The 20,781-nt window shown below is 43.7% G+C and overlaps 2 protein-coding genes across 3 annotated transcripts; both read left to right on the forward strand.

Annotated features, from left to right (window-relative positions):
• The first annotated feature begins 389 nt into the window (after positions 1–389).
• LOC136949498 (uncharacterized) lies at positions 390–3,155 on the forward strand. Of its 2 annotated transcripts, none has more exons than XM_067243795.1 (3): positions 390–772; positions 2,160–2,474; positions 2,569–3,155. In XM_067243795.1, the coding sequence occupies exons 1-3, from the start codon at positions 403–405 to the stop codon at positions 2,874–2,876; spliced, it is 993 nt and encodes a 330-aa protein (XP_067099896.1). In that variant the 5' UTR covers positions 390–402; the 3' UTR covers positions 2,877–3,155. The 2 variants fall into 2 exon arrangements, with proteins under 2 accessions (XP_067099896.1, XP_067099897.1); XM_067243796.1 differs by having other exon boundaries at positions 2,163–2,474.
• A 2,650-nt stretch (positions 3,156–5,805) lies between these two features.
• Positions 5,806–10,149, forward strand: tmx1 (thioredoxin-related transmembrane protein 1). The gene is made up of 8 exons (XM_067243968.1): positions 5,806–6,005; positions 6,369–6,484; positions 6,700–6,745; positions 7,011–7,139; positions 7,313–7,358; positions 7,487–7,588; positions 7,737–7,803; positions 8,032–10,149. Exons 1-8 carry the CDS (start codon positions 5,806–5,808, stop codon positions 8,274–8,276), a joined length of 951 nt encoding a protein of 316 aa, XP_067100069.1. The 3' UTR covers positions 8,277–10,149.
• The last annotated feature ends 10,632 nt before the right edge of the window (positions 10,150–20,781 follow it).

Below are 20,781 nucleotides of genomic sequence, written 5' to 3' on the forward strand. Positions count from 1 at the left end.
TTAAGTTTTGAAAAAAAGAGGACAAGTTAAAAAAAAGTGTAAGCATTTGAAATAAACTGTAAAACCAAACAACTAATCCCTAAACAACAATGAGAAACCCAAAAGTAAGTTCGGGTTAATAAACTTACAAAAAAAGAATTGAGTATAAGGACAATCCAAAAAGATATGAAGGATAGTTAAATTTAGGGGCACCTCAAAAATAGCAATTTATATCGATGTCTAATTACAATCTTTTAGACTATTATGTGGCTGGGTAACATTGCAGACTACCGATTGGTTGGAGAAAATTGTCATTTGCGTAATCATTAAGCGACAGAACATTCTGCACAACCCCGAAATTTTTAAATAGGCACGCTGCTTTTGTGGCCGCAATTTTGTTTATGCGCAGGACTAATCAATTAAATGGCAACCTTCAAAACCATGCCGTGGTCAATTGGGGAGGTGCGGACGTTCCTCTGTTTGATAGCCGACGAAAGGATCCAGCGAGAGCTGGAGGGTGCAACGCGTAACCAGAAGGTCTACCAGGAAGTCTCTGAACTGTTGGTCGCACACGGCTACCAAAGGACATTTAAACAGTGTAGGGAAAAGTTAAAAAAACTTAAAAGCGACTATAAGTCTATCAGGTATCGCAATGGACGCCGGAGTAGTTGGAGAAGGAAGAGTTGGAAATGGTTTGAAAAGATGGAAGCTATTTACGGCCATAGACCGGCGAGCAAAGGGAAGGTCGACCTCGAATCCCTGAATCAGAATCAGGATCAGCTTTATTGGCAAAGTATGTGCAGCCTACAAGGCATTTGACTTCGGTTTTTACATGGCTCTCACTTTCACAAAACATGACAAAGTATAAATAACCAAGTAGCAAGTAGGCTGAGCAAATGAAGTAAAGACATAAAATATACAATACAATAAAAAATCACATGTGCAAAGGAAATGCATATGGAATTAATGATTGAATGAATGTATTTACATGGAGTAGATGATTTTATACAATGTACAGGTGCATCTCAGTAAATTAGAATATCATGGGAAAGTTTGTTTATTTCAGTAAGTAAATTCAAAAGGTGAAACTCACACAGAGGCATTACACACACAGAGTGAAACATTTCAAGTATTTATTTCCTTAAATTCTGATGATTATGGCTTACAGCTAATGAAAACCCAAATTTCAGCATCTCAGAAAATTTGAATATTGCATAAGACCAATTTAAACAAGTTGTTGCAGAGTGTGTGAAATGGTTGAAATGCGCAAATCTCACGGGGAATGTGTGAGACTTGAGAGCCCTGAATTAAACTTAATCTTTACGTTCTAAACTTTTAATGCAGATTTTGAATAGGTTAATATTAGCCGTCAGTCCTTGTCACTGCGCTCCGTTGTCACATGACAGGGAGCTTATAATTAACATAACATTTTAGTTGTGGTGCTCCTTAATATTTGGTGGGTGCTCTTAACGTTTTAAAGTTGGGAGCTCCAGTACCACCAAGTATAAAAGTGAATTTAAAGCCCAGAGGTAACTTGATGTTTTGGTGTTGCAAAGTTATTGACACTGTATAACTGATTATGTGATGGCCTGTAGAAAGAAACTGTTCTTGTGTCAGGTTGTTTTGGTGTACTACCAAAGGGGAGAATTTTGAACAGATTGTGTTCAGGGTTCCATGGGTGTGCACTGAGGTTTCCTGCCCGTTTTCTGACTGTATTTCCTGAATGGAGGGCAGGTTTGCACCAATGATTTCCTCAGCAGTCCTAACTGTCTGTTTAGGCCTAATCTGTTCCTGTCCAGAGACAATGTCAGAAGTGTCTTACCTGGGCCAAGGAGAAAAAGAACTGGACTGTTGCTCAGTGGTCCAAAGTCCTCTTTTCAGATTAAAGTAAATGTTGCATTTCATTTGGAAATCAAGGTCCCAGAGTCTGGAGGAAAAGTGGAGTCACAGAATACAAGTTGTTTGAAGTCCAGAGTGAAGTTTCCACAGTCAGGGATGATTTGGGGATTGATTGTGGAGTGTTTGAAGCAGGAGGGAACTTAACACACCTTCAGTGATCTGAAGTGGGCTGAATGCTAAATGTGTTGGCTTTGAGACGATGAGAACTGTGTATAGTAAATGGGATGTAAGTAATTAGTGTAATTAACAAGACACTTCTTTCTGGTATCTTTCTTTCCAAGAAGACGTTTTGATAAGCAAGGAGGACCCTGATGATACCCCATTGGTACCAGCAGCAATGACAACCTCTGACTCCAATACTACACCTCAGAAGGAGAGGAATTTACAGTTGGCCTTCAATGATGCAGTGCGAGCGAGGGAGATGGAAGCGGCCTTGAGGAGGGAGCAGAATGCTGAAACTGCAGCCTTCCATCAGGCCTGCCTTGGTACACTGAGACAGCTTATGCAGGTGTTGAGTGGCCCGCGTGACATGGTTCCTCCGGAACCAGTATCGACACAGGCAACCTCCAGCACAACACCGCAGCATGTGTTCACAGGTAGGCATGACAAAACAACTGGAAAAGTAAAATTTTACGTCTTCCAATAAGTTAAGATCAATTAAAAAGCAATGAAACTCAAATGGTTGTCCAGGCAGGAGGGAACAGCCTCTGGGGGAGGAGCGTCTGGCTGTCCTGAGTGAGATGCTGGAGGAAGACGAGGAGCAGCAGGAGAGGAGCTTACAGTTGGCCTTCCATGATGCGGTGCGAGCGAGGGAGATGGAAGCAGCCTTGAGGAGGGAGCAGAATGCTGAAACTGCAGCCTTCCATCAGGCCTGCCTTGGTACACTGAGACAGCTGGTGCAGGTGTTGAGTGACCGGCGTGACCGGTTCCTCCACCCCTGGACTAGACCAAGTTCCTCCACCCCTGGACTAGACCAAGTTCCTCCACCCCTGGACTAGACCCAGTTCCTCCACCCCCGGTATAGACTCCTTATGTATATAGTTATATACAGTATATATATAGTTTGTACTTTGCACTCCTTTTTTACTTGCATTACTCTACATTTAACATTTATATAACATTTAACTTATGTACATAGTTTTCTGTGCTGCATTTTAACAATTATTTTGTTCTATTTATGTATTTAGATTGCACATTTGTTTCTTAAAGTTTTGTAACTTGTTACACTTGCATTTACATTGCACTTTTTATGTAGTTTATTTTTTACTTTCTTTAGTTTCGTAATGTTATCTTAGCCTTCCTCAATTCTGACTTGCCTGCCGACACCGGGATGTTTGCGCTGTACATGTACATTGTGTTCAATACACATGAAACAAAGTGAAGTGAAGTTCCTCTTTTTGTTAGACAAGTTCAAGTATTTTATTGTCAGGTGCACAGAACAACACAAGGTCAGACTGGGCACTGAAATTCTTAGGACAAGACAAGGCAAAGCAACCTGGCATAACATAACATGTACACAGAACATATATTACGTCAATGATAAGCTCAAATATAGTGAATCTAAATAATTCTATACAAAATAATATACAATACAGTATACTAAACCTCTAATACACAAAATAACCTATACTAACCTTATAAACCTATACTAATAATAACCTAAGACAAGTGAAGTACAATTAGTGCAATATTGCTGATAGTGCAACCAGTAGCTGAAAAGACAGTGTGTAAAGTGACTAGTGAGAAGTGTATCAATGTCCATATCAATGTCCTTTCAGAAGCCTGATGGCCCTTGGAAAGAAACTGTTGTCCAGTCTGAGTGCGTGGGGCCGAATGCTTCGGTATCGCCTGCCAGAAGGCAACGGGGTAAAATAGACTGAAGGATGGGTGGTAAAAGTCTCTTAAAATCCTGGCATCTTTCCTGAGGTGTGTGGTAGGTGTCCTGTAGAGCATGGAGCTTCCTGCCGATGATGAACTCAGCAGATCTGACCACACTACGTAGGGCCTTGCGGACCCTGTCTGTGCAGCTCCCATACCACACTGTGATGCAGCCAGTCAGTATGCTCTCTATAGTGCATCTGTAAAAATTAGTGAGGAGGACGGAGTCCATGCCAAACGTCTTCAGTCTCCTGAAGAAGAAGTCCAGAAGTGTCTGCCGGTCGTACTGAATGAGCGACAATGTAACATGGACAAAACAAATTACGAACACTAACATAACAAACATAATGCTAGGTAATAGCGGAGCTCTCGTCAGTGCGGCCATCCTGCAGGCGCACCGGTGTTGTTAATACATGAACTATTGAACTGATCACGTAACTGTTTACGTAACTGGAGCTACTGTTTAAAAAAGTGCTCAGATAATGTCAAACTCTGAGCCCTTCTCAGCCAGACATCGTTTTGGTACTGTTTTTAGAACAGCTCATTCTTGCTGCAAGAATAAACAGATAAAGACAAGTTTTTCAGACCTCAGACTTTATTCACAAAATATTCCAACACAAATGCCCCCAATCAGTATGCCAAATTCTTTCAACCATATGATTTTAGGGGCCCACCACCCAGCTTGTGCACAACCAGCTTGTGCACAACCAGCTTGGGCACAACCAGCTTGGGCACAACCAGCTTGGGCACAACCAGCTTGGGCACAACCAGCTTGGGCACAACCAGCTTGGGCACAACCAGCTTGGGCACAACCATTGTTCTCTCACATATATATTTATTATTATTTATTTTCCCACCACGTCAGCACACGTTAGCAACGACGCATAGATACGACGTGCATAGATGTGCCCCAGATAGCAAGACGACATTGAATTAATATTGATTTTCCATCAAAATCATCAGAATGGTTAATATTGAAATCTTAATGCTAAATAAACGTTGAATCACTATTGCAATACCGATTATACATATAGGGTACATTCGAATAACATTAATTTATAGTTGTCCTGATTATAATTGATCAAGCATTGATTTTTTTAGTTGACCGGGTAACAAATGATGTCAAGTCATTGAATTATAGTTGACTGGGAAATATGATCGAAAAGTCATTGAGTTATTATCTGTAACTAGTTGGCCGGGAGACCATCGTTTTGGTGAATCGGGTTATTTGTTAAAACGTTAAGAAGTCCACATTTGGAGTCTTAATTTTTTAAGATTTAATTTTTTAGGCTCGAGTTTGAGCAACCTCAATTTTATTTTACTTTGAAATATATTCATATGAGAATTCGCTCTTGTTTAAATTTCAATATTAAGTATTCAATGCCTTTTTGATATTCAAAACATGATGTCACTGATTTGCTTCCATAAGCTAGCTGGATCACTAAAACCTTGCTGACGTCATGTGAAATGAGCCGGTCAAATCAATCAGATCAAGTTTTGTTAAACAGGATCAGAGTTTTGCATTTTGATGACGGGTGTCCTGACCTGCAGTGTTAGATGGTTTGTTACACATCCACAATATAGATTGACAAATGGGTTGAGACTGGGACGCCTACACCTACAGGAGCTTTTATGACATCCTTTGCTCATTCAATAGGCATTAATATGGAGTTGGTCCCCACTTAGCAGCTATAACAGATTCCACTCTTCTGGGGAGGCTGTGTACAAGAGTGTGTCTGTGGGAATTTGTGCCCCTTTCGTCACAAGAGCGTTAGGGAGTTTGCCAAAGACACACTTCAAGCCAAAGACATGACTCAACCTTACGATGCCTTTTAATGGCCTGGATCCATCATTTACTTCTGTTCTTACCAAAGGGATGTGATGGGCTTTGAAGCTTGGCTCTTCTAACATGCTGACTCTCACTGCTGAGTACAGTTATGAAGAGAGTGCTGAATGTTGCCCTCTAGTTGCGCACGTGTCTCTGTGATGACGTTGCACCGGTCGTTAAACGGAAGTGAGGGAAGAAGGAAGGAGACAAGTGACCTAAACATGGCGTACCCGCTGGGTAGCAGAAGTGGCGATGCAATGTTATCTTTATCGTGGCGATCTAATCATAAAATCTTGATGTGCTATTTCGTTTTGGCATTACATCTTACGTTGCAACCAGTTTCTGCCAAAAGTGACAGCCTAAAGGAAGTCACTGATGGAAATTGGCAGGACATCTTGGAAGGAGAGTGGATGATAGAATTGTAAGTGTGGGGAAGCTAATAGCTTGCTAGTTTACTGTCATGGATTAGTCTAGCGGGCGTACTATTTAGCTCGGTATTTATCCACGTTTGCGTTGCTGGCAAAAGTGTAGGAAACCGAATTAGCAAGGTAGCTTGTTCTTGATTGTTCTTGACATTCCAAATAGAATATCACGTTGGAAAGCTAGCTAGCTACAGTATGCTTGTCAAAAATGCGTGATTTATTATGGAAACCTAGCTAGCACTAGCTATCTGTAAACAAACGTTTGTGTACTAGCCGTAGCAAACGTTGCAGTTATTAGATGTTTCACTGACATTACGAATTCCGCTGACACTTATGCTTGGACCCACCCGCCTCTTCGACAGCTTTGCACCATGGTGCCCGGCATGCCAACAGCTTCAGCCGGTATGGACTGAGTTTGCTGACTGGGGGGAGGACATGGGGGTCAACATAGCCAAGGTGGACGTCACAGAACAACCTGGTATGTGACTGCTGAAGGACTTGTCATTTGAACTACAGTAGAGGACATGTTATAGCCCACTGGCCCAGAAAGTCAGACTAATAGGTTATAGTACATAGAATAAACATAACAAACATTTAAATGATCAAGTTTACTTTTGAAAGTAGTTTGTTAGTTGTAATGGTCATTTCTTGACATGCTAGCTTGTTCTAAGAAACCATATCCTGTCTCCTTAGGTTTGAGCGGGCGATTCATCATAACTTCACTTCCGACCATTTACCAGTGAGTAAAAAAATCAAATAAACTAACACCACATGACTTCCTGTTCATCAGTGTGACTAGGCTGAATGAAGATACAACCGCAGCTGAAAATTTTACAGAAATACACCATACTTGTGCTGAATACTGAATGTGTTTGATTAAATATCATATATTTTACCTTTTTAAAATATTGTGTTCTATATTTAAATTGTGGTTAGGCTATTAAGTGGATCTTGGCATGTCTGCTTCGCTTCTAAATGTTTCTGATTCAACTCTGTGTTTTCAGCTGCAAGGATGGGGTTTTCCGGAGGTACCAGGGAGCTCGTACTAAAGATGACTTTCTGAGCTTCATAGATGAAAAGAGGTGGCAGGCGATTGAGCCCGTCTCTTCCTGGTTTGGTCCATCTTCCTTTTTGTGAGTTTCTTGTCTTGACTTATTTGGCCTGAGTGCACAAGACATTATCGTTTTTGTTAGTTTCTGTTTAGAGATAAGGATATGATGTTTACATGTGTTTGTGAAAACAGGGCAGACACTTCTTTGAAAGTTCAAATTTGATTTCATCTCTCGATTCTCTCGTCCTTTTACAGAATGAACACAATGTCTGCTCTCTTCAAGCTGTCAATGTTTATCCGGGTGAGAAATGATCTGCTTATTATCAAATCCAGCAACAACAACAAAAACAGACTGAAACTTTTGAAGCCTACCAGTTTCTGCATACCTGCCTGAAAGTAAAACTAAAGCTGTTTTTCTCTGTATTGCAGCGTTGTCATAACTACCTGACAGAGCAGTTGGGGATTCCCGTTTGGGGCTCTTATGTCATCTTTGGCCTGGCCACTCTTTTCTCTGGTCTGGTGTTGGGACTGGTGAGTGAAGTCTAGCTCATTTGATGACACAAGGAGAATTTACATTGATGTCATTATTATTTCTCCTCACAGTTCTTCTAGTGCATATAGAGAATCCATATCAATAAAGAATTCAGTTTCAGCAGATCCTCATTGTTCTCTTCCTCAGATACTGGTGTTCATTGCTGACTACGTCTTCCCATCGCGTAGGTTTTCCTCCTCGGACTATTACCAGAGTAAGTGTGCGATGGCAGGAAATGTAACCTAACCCATGAAATCACATGTAGCTATATCCTAACCCATACAGTCACATGTAGCTATATCCTAACCCATACAATCACGTCGCTATATCATAATCCATACAATCACATGTAGCTATATCCAAAACCCATACACATACATGGCGTGTGTAGATAAGTGTACCCTTGAACATTGATTTGTTCTTTGATGATGCTTTGCTGCAGAGAAACAGTCTATGGAACAAGCCCGGCTTATCCAGCAACTAGAGGATGAACAAGAGGCCGACGGGGAGGAAGACGACGAAGAGGAGGATGAGGAGGAGGACGGTGAACAGGAGGAGGTCTGGAGGAGGAGGAGGAGAGGATCGCCCGAGGGCCGCCCAGAGCCACGTGGACAGGCCCTCCCTGACCAAGCCCTGAGGAAGAGGGTGGTGGCCAACCGGGAGGAGCAGGAGGACGAGGACATCTAGAGGCTGAGGCAGGAGCTGCAGACGCCTCCCCCACCCGTCTCCCAAGGGAACAGCAGCGGGGGGTTGGTGGAGGAGCGCGGTCCTGAGTTGCAGTAGTGTTTACAGAAGGAAGCCCACAAAGCCTCAAGGAGGCGGGGTCTGGCAACCACTTCCTGCTTCCTCCCCCGTCCCTCGGCTGCCCTGGGTGACGTCTAGACTCTCTCACGACTGCTCTCACCAGCAGCTACCTCCCCGTGGAGGAGCAACTCTCCCAACACCTGCTCTACATGTCTGAAACCAGTCCAAGGAGAGAGATTTAAGTATGAAGTGCAGTAGATCTGATATTTTTCTGGGGCAGTTTTGTTCATGCTATGCATCTTTTTATTGTTATTTTTACATTTGTCCCTCTTAACAAATTATATATTGCTTGTGTTTTGCCCTTAATTGTAAGATGTTTTATATCTAATATAATATGTTGTTTTCCACTGCCTGTACCTCAGAAATCCCAGTTCATCTTTTCATCCTCTTAAAGTCTTCCCAGGCATTTAATGTTATAATTTCAGTTAGTTCACCGCAACACGGATCATCTGTGTGTGTCTTTACTCGTGAGAAATAACAATGGTGGCAACTTTTTGCTGTGTAAGGGTTTGGTACAGAGCTGGCACCCTACACAGGTATCCATTGATGAGCAAAGACACCAAAATGTCGACTTTATTTTAGCGTGCAGTGGCCCTCGTTCCTCTGTAAGACTGACCCACAACAACGATGGAGAGGTTGTGTGCTGCCTGAGCTTACTCCAGTGTCAGGATTGTGGTGCTACCTGTGTGCTTATTCGAAAATATGGATGATTAAATATCAGTTTTGTGCTGTAAATATGACCTACTGTTGTCTTCACTGAGAAAAGACCTACAAAATACTGAAAACCTGACGCCTGGTTCAGACTGCCAGGCTAAAACTGTATCCTGGTTGACGTTCCGTGGAACTAAACGGTCAGACTCGCAGAGTGTGAACCAGTGGGCTGTTTTAGATGCCAGTCTGAAGGGAACCACAGGGTGGGTCGTTTGTTAGACATTGTTTCTAATATTGTAATTCTAATATTATTTGACTTATTCTTGCCGAGATTCCATTCTTGATTGGGAACGTGCCATTGCTCTGGCACAGTGCATGCTGGTGTGGAGAGTTTTTCAGGGATACAAACTCTGGCTTTTTTTTTTTTTTTTTTTTTTTTTTTTTGACAAACTGTACAGTTCAATGTGTGGATGAAGGATGTTTGATGGCTTGTCCTGTAAACAATGTAGAAAAGTGTGTGAGAGTGAAGTGGCTGGATCTTTTCTTCTTTTTGTTTTCTTTCCCTCAAGTGTTTCACTTGCTGTTCAGTGCTGATGTGTGTGTGTGTGTGTGTGGGGGTTTTCTGATTTGGTCCAGTAGATGATGGTGACAAACATGATTGATTCTTTTGAAGGTAATATGGAACTCAATCTCATCTCATGTCCTCATTGAAAATGATCTACAGCGCAATTATCTCGAATCAACCAAATCTAGAATCAACAGACATGCTCATAACACATCCAACCCTCTAGATCTTTCAGCTTCATAGAAACAGACTGGGATGCTAGAACCTGTAATGCTTTTGTGCATAAATCTCACTTTTAAGTTTTGATGATGCAGTTATATATAATAGCTCATGGTTTTTACATTTAAGTTGTGCTTTTCAGCAAGCTTACCATAGTTAATGGTGGGTTTGCAACTGTTTATCAACCTAATGTAACTGTCTCTCCTGGCTGACCCACACTTCCTCACCTCTGCTGGGGCCAACAACTCCACAGACATGAAACTCAGCCTGCAGTGCTTAGTGTGAACCAGACCTTTCTAAATAAAGAATTGATATGTTTGGAAAAAATACATGTCTTAAAACGTTAATTGAATGTTGTTGTGATGGATGATGGCATCTGAAGGTCCTACCACTACCAACCAGTAGATGGCAGTGTTGTACCTCTTGTTACTCAATCATAAGATTTACAGAGTCATGATGAAAGTCTAATTTGTGTGTTTTTTATGCTTGCAGATAATATGGAGTCAAATCATTTGCATCTTGTCCTGGCTGTGTGTTGCAGTAATGTCACCAGGTTCTTGGTCCAGTCTAATATAAAATTGTAGATGAACGCAGTTAGACCAAGACTGCTGCAGAGTGTTACGCTGTGATATATATACACTCCTACTTCCTGTTTTACACAAGCACAACCTCAGCCTCATACTGAATAGAGATCTCCCTCCATACCACCATCATCCACCCTCATACCCCCCTCAACATCATCATACTTCCCATCACCACCATCATCCACCATCTTAGCCACCATCCCTCACCCTGGGTCAGTAGGGGAGCAGGCCAGGGAAGTGGATCTCTAATCAGCGCTGTCATTGCAGCTTGAGTGACCTTCTGCACACGCTCTGTTTAACTGGAGCTTAGTCCTCCAGGGTGTGTGGGGGTGGGGGGATCTTCTCCTGGGTGGGGGGGGGGGATCTGCTCCTGGGGGGGTCGGCAGGGCTCTCCTCTGGTGTGTGAGCTGCTGTAGATGAACCCAGATGACACTGGTGCTGTTGGACAGGTTTTCTGTCTGTGGCTCTCAGGAACTGGATCATCTACTGGATCCATTTCCTTCATGGTTCTCCTGGGTCCCTGTTCATGGTTCTAGTTCGATCTCCTTCAATCCACTTCATTAATCCTGAGGGAAATCTAAGGTTCCATAAAACCCTACAAACAACATTGCTCAAGAACATTACGACAGCAGTTGGGGTTACTATTGGTATTGTCAGTTGTTTACAAAAACCACATACTGTACACAAGGGAATTTCTAAGTTCCCCTACATTTACTTTATGAGTCTGTGCTGTGAGGTGAGTGATGTATACAATTAAATCCCTTTGGGTATAGTGCTGCACTTGCACTTATCCATCCACATGTCCACTTCAATCTCTCTTTTTCTGTGAGTGAATGAGTGAGTGTGTTAGAGTGAGTGAGTGAATGAGTGTGTTAAAATGGCTCAGTGTATGTGTTAGAGTTAGTGAGTGCACAACTGACTGACTGACTGAGTGTGTGTGCGTGTGCAAATGAGTGTGATTGACTGAATGACAGCGTGTTAGAGTATGCGAGTGACTGAATGAGTGTGTTAGTGAATGTGCCAACCTGGGTGCTTGGTGCTGAGCTGCAGAACAGATTCGACTCACACGTTCTTCAGTGTCCCTGCTCATTAATCACATTGGATGTGCACTAGGACGCAGGCGTCAGACGCCCTTGCATGACACGACAAGTTCTCCCAACAGCCCCTTCTGTGGTGACAGACGCCTGGTCAGCCCTAATCTCCCAGCCAGTTAACTGTCTCTGAGTTGTGTGGCGCCATAGAACTCTGTCAGGGTTGATGACAACTCACAGTACCCAGCTAGCCGTGTAGTTGAGGGTGCTGTATACGGAGGTTTTCTATGGATGTACAGTAGAGCGGAAGTACAGTAGAACCATATCTTAATCACAATTAATGTAAAAATCTATATATATTTATTCAAATTTGAATAGATTCTCTCTCAGAGTATACACATGTTTTCAGTCATCTGTAGACCAGTGGTGTAAGTACAAGGCATCCTTGTCGTCAATGACATTGAAGAGATGTTGGCCGATTCTAGGGAGGATTGTGAATAGTTTCCCAGTTTTCTGGGAGAGCTTAGTTACAGGGTGGATTAGCTGTCACTCTCGTGGAAGAACTTTAGTGGCATCAAGGAGTAATGCAGACTTTCCTGAAATCCTGCCTGGCCAGGAAGGGTCCAAACCTGAGTCAGATTTTCCAGTGGTGAGCACCACACCGGTAAAAGAAACAGATTGTTGAACTCCTGAATTTCCCATACACTGTTGGGCAATGGAGGTGCTCTCTTTCATTTGACGTTTTAGTTTTTATCCGTTTAGCAGACCCTTTATTTCAAAGCGAAGTTGCGAAGTTACAAATAGCGATTAATAATAATACAAAAATATATGATATTGTATTCTCTGTAATCTACAGCATTTAAAACTGCAGTAACACATAGTTACAGTGGTCCTATCCATGTCCAGTCAAGTAAAGGGAAGAAATCGTTTTATTGTAATTTTAACATTGTTGTCACTCTTGTCACTGTACGTGTCTCTGAAACATGAGACACATTTTGGGATCAAGGGAGTTTTTAAATGTTGTCCCAGTTGAGTGTCTGGCCTCTGGGCTTGTGGCCAGAAGGGGTTTTCTCAAACCTCAAAAATGCATGTGAAAAACAAGCTGGAGTTACATGATCCTGACGTTTGCGAAGGGTTTCTGGATGCCAGTGAGGTGTGAGGGGTGGACGCACAACAAGGCAGCACTTGTTCGGGGAGCTGGTGTGCGCTTTCAGCGGCCTCTAAGCGGTTAGTCGGACCATTAACTCATGAAGAGGGGAGAGGCGGAGAGCTGTTTCGGGATGTGTTGAGCTGGTGTGTGACATGGACAAGCTCTGCATGACTTATTGCCCTTCACGTGTCATTCAATTGAAAAACCTAGTTCAGATCTGGAAGATATGATTAAAACGATGGAATGACTAAACAGATAACGCGAAGCTGGTAATTGTGACTCATTGACCTGTGAGAGGCCATGCCCAGGCCTCAGTAGTGTAAGCATGCCCAGGTCTCTCTGTACACACTGGACAGAAATAGCACCTTACGTTCTCACAAGGATAAACACAGGAAAAGGCTTCAGGCTGGGTTAGTGTAATACTTCAGAGCCGTATCCCTAGAGGGGGCTGTGTATCATTACTCACATCTCTTTGACTCATTAACGGACTGGAATTCAACAGAAGAGTCTGTCATCATGACTGGGTACAATTCATATTGACTGACATGGACAAAAAGATAACTTTACTCATTGTTTCTTTGGTCCAGGCCTTTTTTTTAACTGCTGGATAATGGTCAGACAACCTTGAGACCCAGCCATTTATTTATATCCACATAATAAAGTGGACATTGATTTTGGGCGAGGAACTTTGCAACCAATTTCATGTATTTGTTTTGTCCAATTGGGAGGACATGCTGGGTATTCTAATGATGACAACAATGTGAACGATATTAGGTATAGCAATGTAATTCCTTAAAATATGTTTATTTTACCCAAATGCTTAAGTAAAATGTAAACTTTTTTTGATTCTCAGAATACTAAATCTTGCTTACATTAGGTTCCAGGTGGACAAGGAGCTCAGGCTACTGAGCCACAAAAGAAGCCTGAGTAAAATAGTATGATTATGGTTGTATTATTCTTGTGTCCAGTAATGAATGGAGAATTAAAAAAATTCTGTCCCCTGCATAGGAAAGTTTTATCAGACAGAAATAGGGGAGAGAGGCCAGGGTCCTGCTCTAGAGGACCAGAGAGAGGCTAAGGCCCTGCTCTAGAGGACCAGAGAGAGGCCAATGCCCTGCTCTAGAGGACCAGAGAGAGGCTAAGGCCCTGCTCTAGAGGACCAGAGAGAGGCCAAGGCCCTGGTCTAGAGGACCAGAGAGAGGCCACGCAGGGAGTCAGGTGGCTGAGCGGTGAGGGAATCGGGCTAGTAATCCGAAGGTTGCCAGTTCGATTCCCGGTCATGCCAGCTGACGTTGTGTCCTTCGGCAAGGAACTTCACCCTACTTGCCTCAGGGGAATGTCCCTGTACTTACTATAAGTAGCTCTGGATAAGATCGTCTGCTAAATGTAAATGTAAATATCTAAATTGGGACCATTGTCAATGACATTGCCAATGTTGTAAAAACTAATTATATAATGTCATGGTGAAAACATTGTGAATTACACTTAATCCCAGAGCAGACCAGTCGTTATCAGTTACTTATTAAAGAGAAACTAAACAGACAAGCTTTAGTTGCATCAGTCTAGTTTCTGGATTCCAACAAATCTTTGCAAAAGTGTTATTTTTGATTATTTGGTGGTAAATCCCCGAAATGTTTTGCTACTAGTGGTTAAAAACTCGGGTGGGGGAGGGAGTTCTTTTGATATTTCTAATGTATCACAGGGAGGGGTTTTGTATGATAATTTACCTTATTCATTTGAGCTCCTTGAATGTTTGAGGAAGCATTCATATTCATAAGAAATCAAGATTTTTTTGAAAACGTGAAGGGACAGGCTAAGGATGAAACTGGGTCTTTAAGTTAATCTTTAAGAGTAGTGTACCTTTCAGTAGTGGTGTGTACTGCTGCTGCTGTTACATAACCAGGCCATGCCAGTGGTGACACTATCTGCCCCTCAGCCTTGTGAGTCATTATCATTGGTGGTATTGTACTTACGCAGTCAGATGCGGCATCAAAAGGTTTCCTCTAAGCTGCAGTGACAGGTTGTTTTGCCCTTTGGCCTGTCCTGTTCAGCAGCATTCACTATGGCTATGTAAGAGGGCAGCCTGTTACTGAACAGCACATGAAAGCATAGATTACATTAGATGACAAGCAGCACCAATCTGATACCCCCTTCAAATTATAGTCTGTGTGTGGAAGTCTAGGTGTGGGCTTGTGTTTGCGTGTCGGGGCTTGATTTAGAGTAAGGCAGGTTTTTTGTGTGTTTTTTAATTGTTTGTTCTGCTAATTTTTGTTGTTGTCAGTTATTAACTGTAAAACTGCAGCATGCACAACCGCACTTCTCAAGAGTTTAGGATTGCAACTAACGTACACATATCATTCCTCTGTCTTTCTCCTGCTGACTTCCTATCACTGTCTTGACATTTCCTGCTTCGTAGTCAACACTTCCTGTTTATCTCCCATGCACACGATCAAGAAAGAAGATATGTTGGTGTAGAGGCAGTACAGGGCTTCAGTCTGTGTCTAGGCCAGTGCTGCTGGGAGGGAGGGAAGGAGGGAGGGGAAGATGGCCTATTTCTGTACAGACCTGACGCCCTCTCCAAGAGAAGATGCCATGATTACCAGGCGGTAATTACAAGGTTTATATGACAGGAGGGACAATTACTGCACTTTTGTCAGCAGTCTCCTTGTCCCATGGATTGTCCCTTTTAATTGCGAGGCTCAGGCGTTTGTCAACATATATTTTGGGGTCAGTGTCAAATATAATAACATGGGGGTGTGGAGGGATGTGGGGAAACTTTGTGTCTATTCAAGACAGTGTGAGTCTGTAGTAGCTCATGTAAAGGGAGACAGTGTGTGTCCTCTATTTCAGGCTGTCTTTCTGGTGGCTCTCTGGTGGCTCTCTGGTGGCAAACACAGTTTCGTTTAGTTTCAGAACTCTGTGTTCAGTGCTACCTCGTCTCAGCTCAATAATGCTCACTGTACCGACACTGATGGAGAGGAGTGAATAGCTTTTCTGCATGTGTGATCACCCAGGGTGATTAAAACCAGAGGCTTGACGCGTGGCAGCTGTCTAGTAGGTCTGGTAGATATCCACTCACTCCTGGCTGTCGTGGCTTGTCTCCCTTTGACTTTGCTGTGGAGGGGTGGGGGTGGGGGGCACGAATGAGGGAAGGATCACTCCATCCATCGCCGGCTCTGGGGGAGGCAGGGGAGGGGAGAGAGAGGGAGAGGAGAGTTTTACGAGCTGGTTGATTAGGATATGAGGGAGGGACGTGTCCTAATTCGCCTCAGTAATTGACATATCAGATGCTTAGATCATGAATCATGTCGTCCAAGGCGTACCTCTCCCAGCATCCTCTCACCTCCCCACCACCTCAACACCAGATGTGGGGAGATGACCATGTAAATGATCCCTCACTGTAGCTTCCTCCAGAGGACAAAGTCAGAATATTGCGTCATTAAAATCGGAACTTCATATTGTGTGAACATGAGTCCCACTTTCCATTTTGTTTCGTAACCTTTCGAGATGTGTTTCTTTCTTTGTCTTGTTCTTACTTTGAGTGATTTTTTTTTGTTCCAGTAGATAGGGGGGGGGGGGGGGGGGAGTACATCACTAATTAGGCCAACATCATCCTCAGCTGGAGGAATGGGTCCAAATCTCTCTACTAGAAAGATGGTTTGCTTCATTCTCCTGCTTGGTCCCCTGTATGATCTGTGACAGGGTGATCCAGACGTTGAGTCCAGAACAGTCTTCAAAGCCTTAGTCTCCATACAGCTGAGGCAGTGTCATAGTGTCCCAGTTCTCACAGGGACCTTCTCCCCCCCCTTGGTTTCATTATCAACACTCCTTTCCCTTCAAAGCTTCAACCTTCAGACAGAATATAAAATGTTGAAACATTGATTTATCTATGCAGCACCCCCCTAAACCCCCCCTTCCCTCTCTGAAGTTTTGGACCCCCCCCCCGTGGGTCTAGACTCCTGCTATTGTTAAAGTATGTGTGTTCAGAGGGTGAGATCCCTCTGTTATTGCTCCCTGGCGTGAAAGATATCTGGGCAGATTGAAGCGAGCACTGACAAGTCTATCATGAGCACACTTCTCATGCAGACACACTGGACTCCTTTAGTCTTTGATCTCATACAGCAGTCATATGAGAGGTGCCCTTTCAGGAACCCTCATTCTGGAACTCACCCGTTACCCTCATCAAATCAGTTCACCCCCAGTTTCTTTGCTTCAGTCTAGATATTACATGTTGACTAATTTCAGGGTACAACTCCCAAAATGTGTTGTAAATACGTCATATGCTGTATATACATAATGTAATATAAAACAGAGTTGTGGTTTCGTGGTACACGAGTATGATTCGACTTGAACCAACCTATAGGGACTCGACGTCATGGACACACAGAGAGGAGAAACTAAAAGCAGCCGGCCGTCTGAACAACATCCCTTTTAAAGTCAACATGTTTCAGACTACTCACAGCAGGTGGAAAACAGGAGAGTTTCACACCAGAGTTGAATCATAATATTCTAGTTTTTCCGTCCCTACTATTTCCTGGTTTGGAGGGGGTGAGGGGGGTGGGGGGGCTTCCTCTGAAGGGAAGAGGAACATCACAGGTGCCGGAATTCTAGAACCTCCCAGGGGAAAACTCCGGAGTGTCTGGAGCAGAGATTCCTGAGATACATGTGAAAGATTCATGTCCCCTGACTAACAGGTCTCACCTCCCCGCCCTGTGATGTCCAACAGCAGACTGGGGCACCCCAAGGGTCAGAGGTCATGTCCCCATTCACTATGGGGTCAACAGGGGCCACTCACAAGGCTCCAAATTCTTCACTTCATCCTTCAGCCAGAGTATTGAGTTGGCCCTGGTAGCACCATAACACTATAGCATCTGGAAGAATTTATACCTTCACTGTCTTCGTGTATGTCTGTTTTTCCATGTGGGATATACGCAGTCAGTGTTGCTAGGAAGCTAAACTCACAATCTACTTACAGTGTAGCTTATTCATGCACATTTACCAATCTGCATATTAATGGAGATGTTAACTATCGTTTTACGAGACTTGTCATTGGAGTTTGATGTTAGTTAGTTGCACAACGTTGATGCTTAGCTTTAGCTTTACCAGACATGAGGAAAGCAGAAAGACTGCCTGAAATCAGATGTCAACTCTTATATGACTGCATGAAACCGGAGTGCACAACAGGCACAGAATACATTACACAGATTTCATGCTCCACAAATGAACACATTCCTACATATCAGATAAAACACAGGACAGGTCTTAACCTGTACACTTACCAGCTCCCCAACCCCCTTCCACCGTTCTCCTCAGTTCTCCCCAGTCCTCCCCAGTCCTTCCCCCAAACAGTGTAATTCAAGAAGGTTCTCATTCTTGAGTGTGGGCAAACTGAAACAGGCTTTGTTCTACACAGACAGCTACTATTAAATGCAGATTGTGTATACTGGCAAGTCCTGTTTTCAAATGTGACCTACAGTATGGTATTTCTCTCCCAGCAGCTCATTCTGTTCCAAAGCTTAGAGACATTCCCTTCTCTCTCTGTTCCTCCCTCCCTCTTTCTCTCCCTTCTTTAAGAACTCTCCTAGGTGTCTTTGTGTGTGGAGAGGGTGTTGTTGACTCTTTTGGAGAGGCTCCTGGACAGGTACCGACATGCATGCTTGACACACAGGTTCAGCAGGGCCTGGCCTATAACAAGCATACCTCCACAGCCCGAACTGAGCATTTGAAAGACGCCGTCTGACACCGAGAGGATTGTCACAGTATGCGAGCTCAACTGCTCAACAGTTCTAATGTTCCTTCGTTTCTCTCGTTACTTGGCAAGAGGAAAATTCCCCCTTTTTCAATTCACAGGGGAAACACAGGCCGAGAGAGGGAGACAGAGAATTAACCAGGAGTTTTAAACAGATCATAGAGTTTTACAGCCAGCTATTTAGAGAAATGGATTCTGGGTTTCTCTGCAAGAGCTCCAGATGCTATTAAAGTCCCAGCGGGTGTGTGACAGACGCATGAGAGAATTCAGCTCCTATCTTGCTGTTTTGTTTGTTGTTTCTTGTTGCTTTGTGATACATGCCACCCCTGTGGAAGGACTATGGCACACTCAACAGTTACATCCTTGGTTTAATAAAAAAGGTAATGGTTTCTTTGGAATGTGTAGGATTCCTGAGGCGACCTTTAGGGTCTGGTCATTTGATGCTAGCCTCTGAGTTTCATGGGTTATCCATGACTTTGAAGAACCAGCAGCAGTGATGAGCAGCAGAGTAGAAACGACTGGGCACCCCTCACAAGAGAGCATCTTTTGGTCTGGCATGAGTGTAGGAACGTTTTGTTTTGCCTACAATAGCAACCGCTTCTATTTCCTGTTTACACGTTCAAAGTTTCTTTCCTCGGCCCTGTTCCATGTTGTAATTCTATAAAGGTTTTCCCATTTGTTTTTCCTTATTTTGGTACTTTCTGGGTACTCATAAATGCCTGGCAGTTGCTGAATGTTTTTTGTTCACTGCATTTTGTTACCATTATAACACACAATATCACCCACAATGTGATTTTCATTTTCATGGTGCAGATTTATTGTATGGTGAGACTTCATCGTGGGAAGAAAGCAACGTAGGTGCTGTGGCTACAGTGATGATGAGGTGGAGTGGGTTGAGCCTGTTGAAGCGGAGAGCAAGCTCTTGAGATGTAAACGCTACCGGGCCTGGCCACTGAAACTGTGTGACTCTAATGGACTGTTTGCAGCCGGCAGCCAGGGGGCTGAGAGTTGTGCATCAACATCATCGGGGTTGGGGGAGGAGGGGAACATTTGCCAAGCCACAAGTTGCGTAACGCACACGGCCCAAGAGTTGTGGCAAGTCTCTAGCTCGGTGGAATGGATGTGGCTTTCCACCGGGAGAAGAATGCTGGCTCAGTCCAGCCCTCCCTGAACTCAACGTTCAATTCGTTTGGATAAATCATAGAGGAATACAACACCCCATCCCCCGGAGGGACGGTCTGTTTGCATCATCGACAAACGCGAGCGCTCACCATAATACCTGTCAGATGACTAGATGACTTTGAGGAATGTGCAAATCTGTTGTTTTCACAGAAAACATGGACACCGTGGAGATTAATCCTTCAGTGCTGTTCTCCTTCAGACACCCCCTCTCTCCAGCACCCTCGTCCCCTTTCTGTCTGGTTTCCAATTCCAAGATAAGCATGTCCCCCCTCCCCAAAAAGACAGGCAACATCGTCTTGAATCTGAAAGTTAATGACAGACATGCGGTCAGTGATCTCCTGGAATGGTTGAACTGTAAGAACACCCTCGTGCCTCATCGCCTCTCACCATATCTCACTTATGAAGGGGATTTAAGAATAATTTCCATTAGGGATGATGTTGTAATTACACATTAGGATCTGCACAATGTGTTTCCAAGGAACTTCTACTTTCCATTTATGCTTTGGACTTTCCACTGACTGCTTTTCCCACTAATGTACAGTATCCATCCATCCCCTCCAGACCCTCGTGTTATGTTTTTGCTGCGTTTCCACAGTTACCCTTCCCCGTCCCTCACTCCGGACCTGGGTTGGAATGTAAGCTTGTGTCCCAGCCAGCAGACCCTCAGCAGAGCCCAAATCCCCTCGTGGAGAAGTTCGACCCCAGACCAGGACGTTTTCCGGAGGAGCCAAACATGCTGAATCACTGCCAGTGTGAACCCTCCCATAGGGAGAACAGGCCTCCTAGTCTCCTCACAACTTCAAAGGAACACTGCACAGTGTGAAATGCCTTGTTGGCACTTGTCAGAAGTGGAGGTTCCCTCTGAATGAAATGCATACACTTTAATACAGGCCCCCGGCATAAGGCACAGGAACAGAGATATTTTGCCAAGACCAAACAGGACGCTTGGGTTATTAAGCCCAAGTGTGCAGTATCAACAGCACTGAACTCCTTACCTCCGTCTACAAAGTCCCAAAATATGCTGTCAAACACGATGTGCAAAACAACTGTAATGAAAGGATCAAACAATAAACAGAATGAGGATAAAACCAACATTGGTGTGTGTGTTTTGGGTGAACTAACCCTTTAAGTCTGCCTCAGCGACAGTGGTGCTGAGCTCCACCCACAGCAGGATCACAGCAGGCCGCAGGTCATGGCTGCAAAGCCATCTGGTTCTGTTTAGGAGCAGTGTTTATTCCACGCTTAGTTCCAGGGACT

This window comes from Osmerus mordax, chromosome 9 (assembly GCF_038355195.1).
Source record: "Osmerus mordax isolate fOsmMor3 chromosome 9, fOsmMor3.pri, whole genome shotgun sequence".
Lineage (NCBI taxonomy): Eukaryota > Metazoa > Chordata > Actinopteri > Osmeriformes > Osmeridae > Osmerus > Osmerus mordax.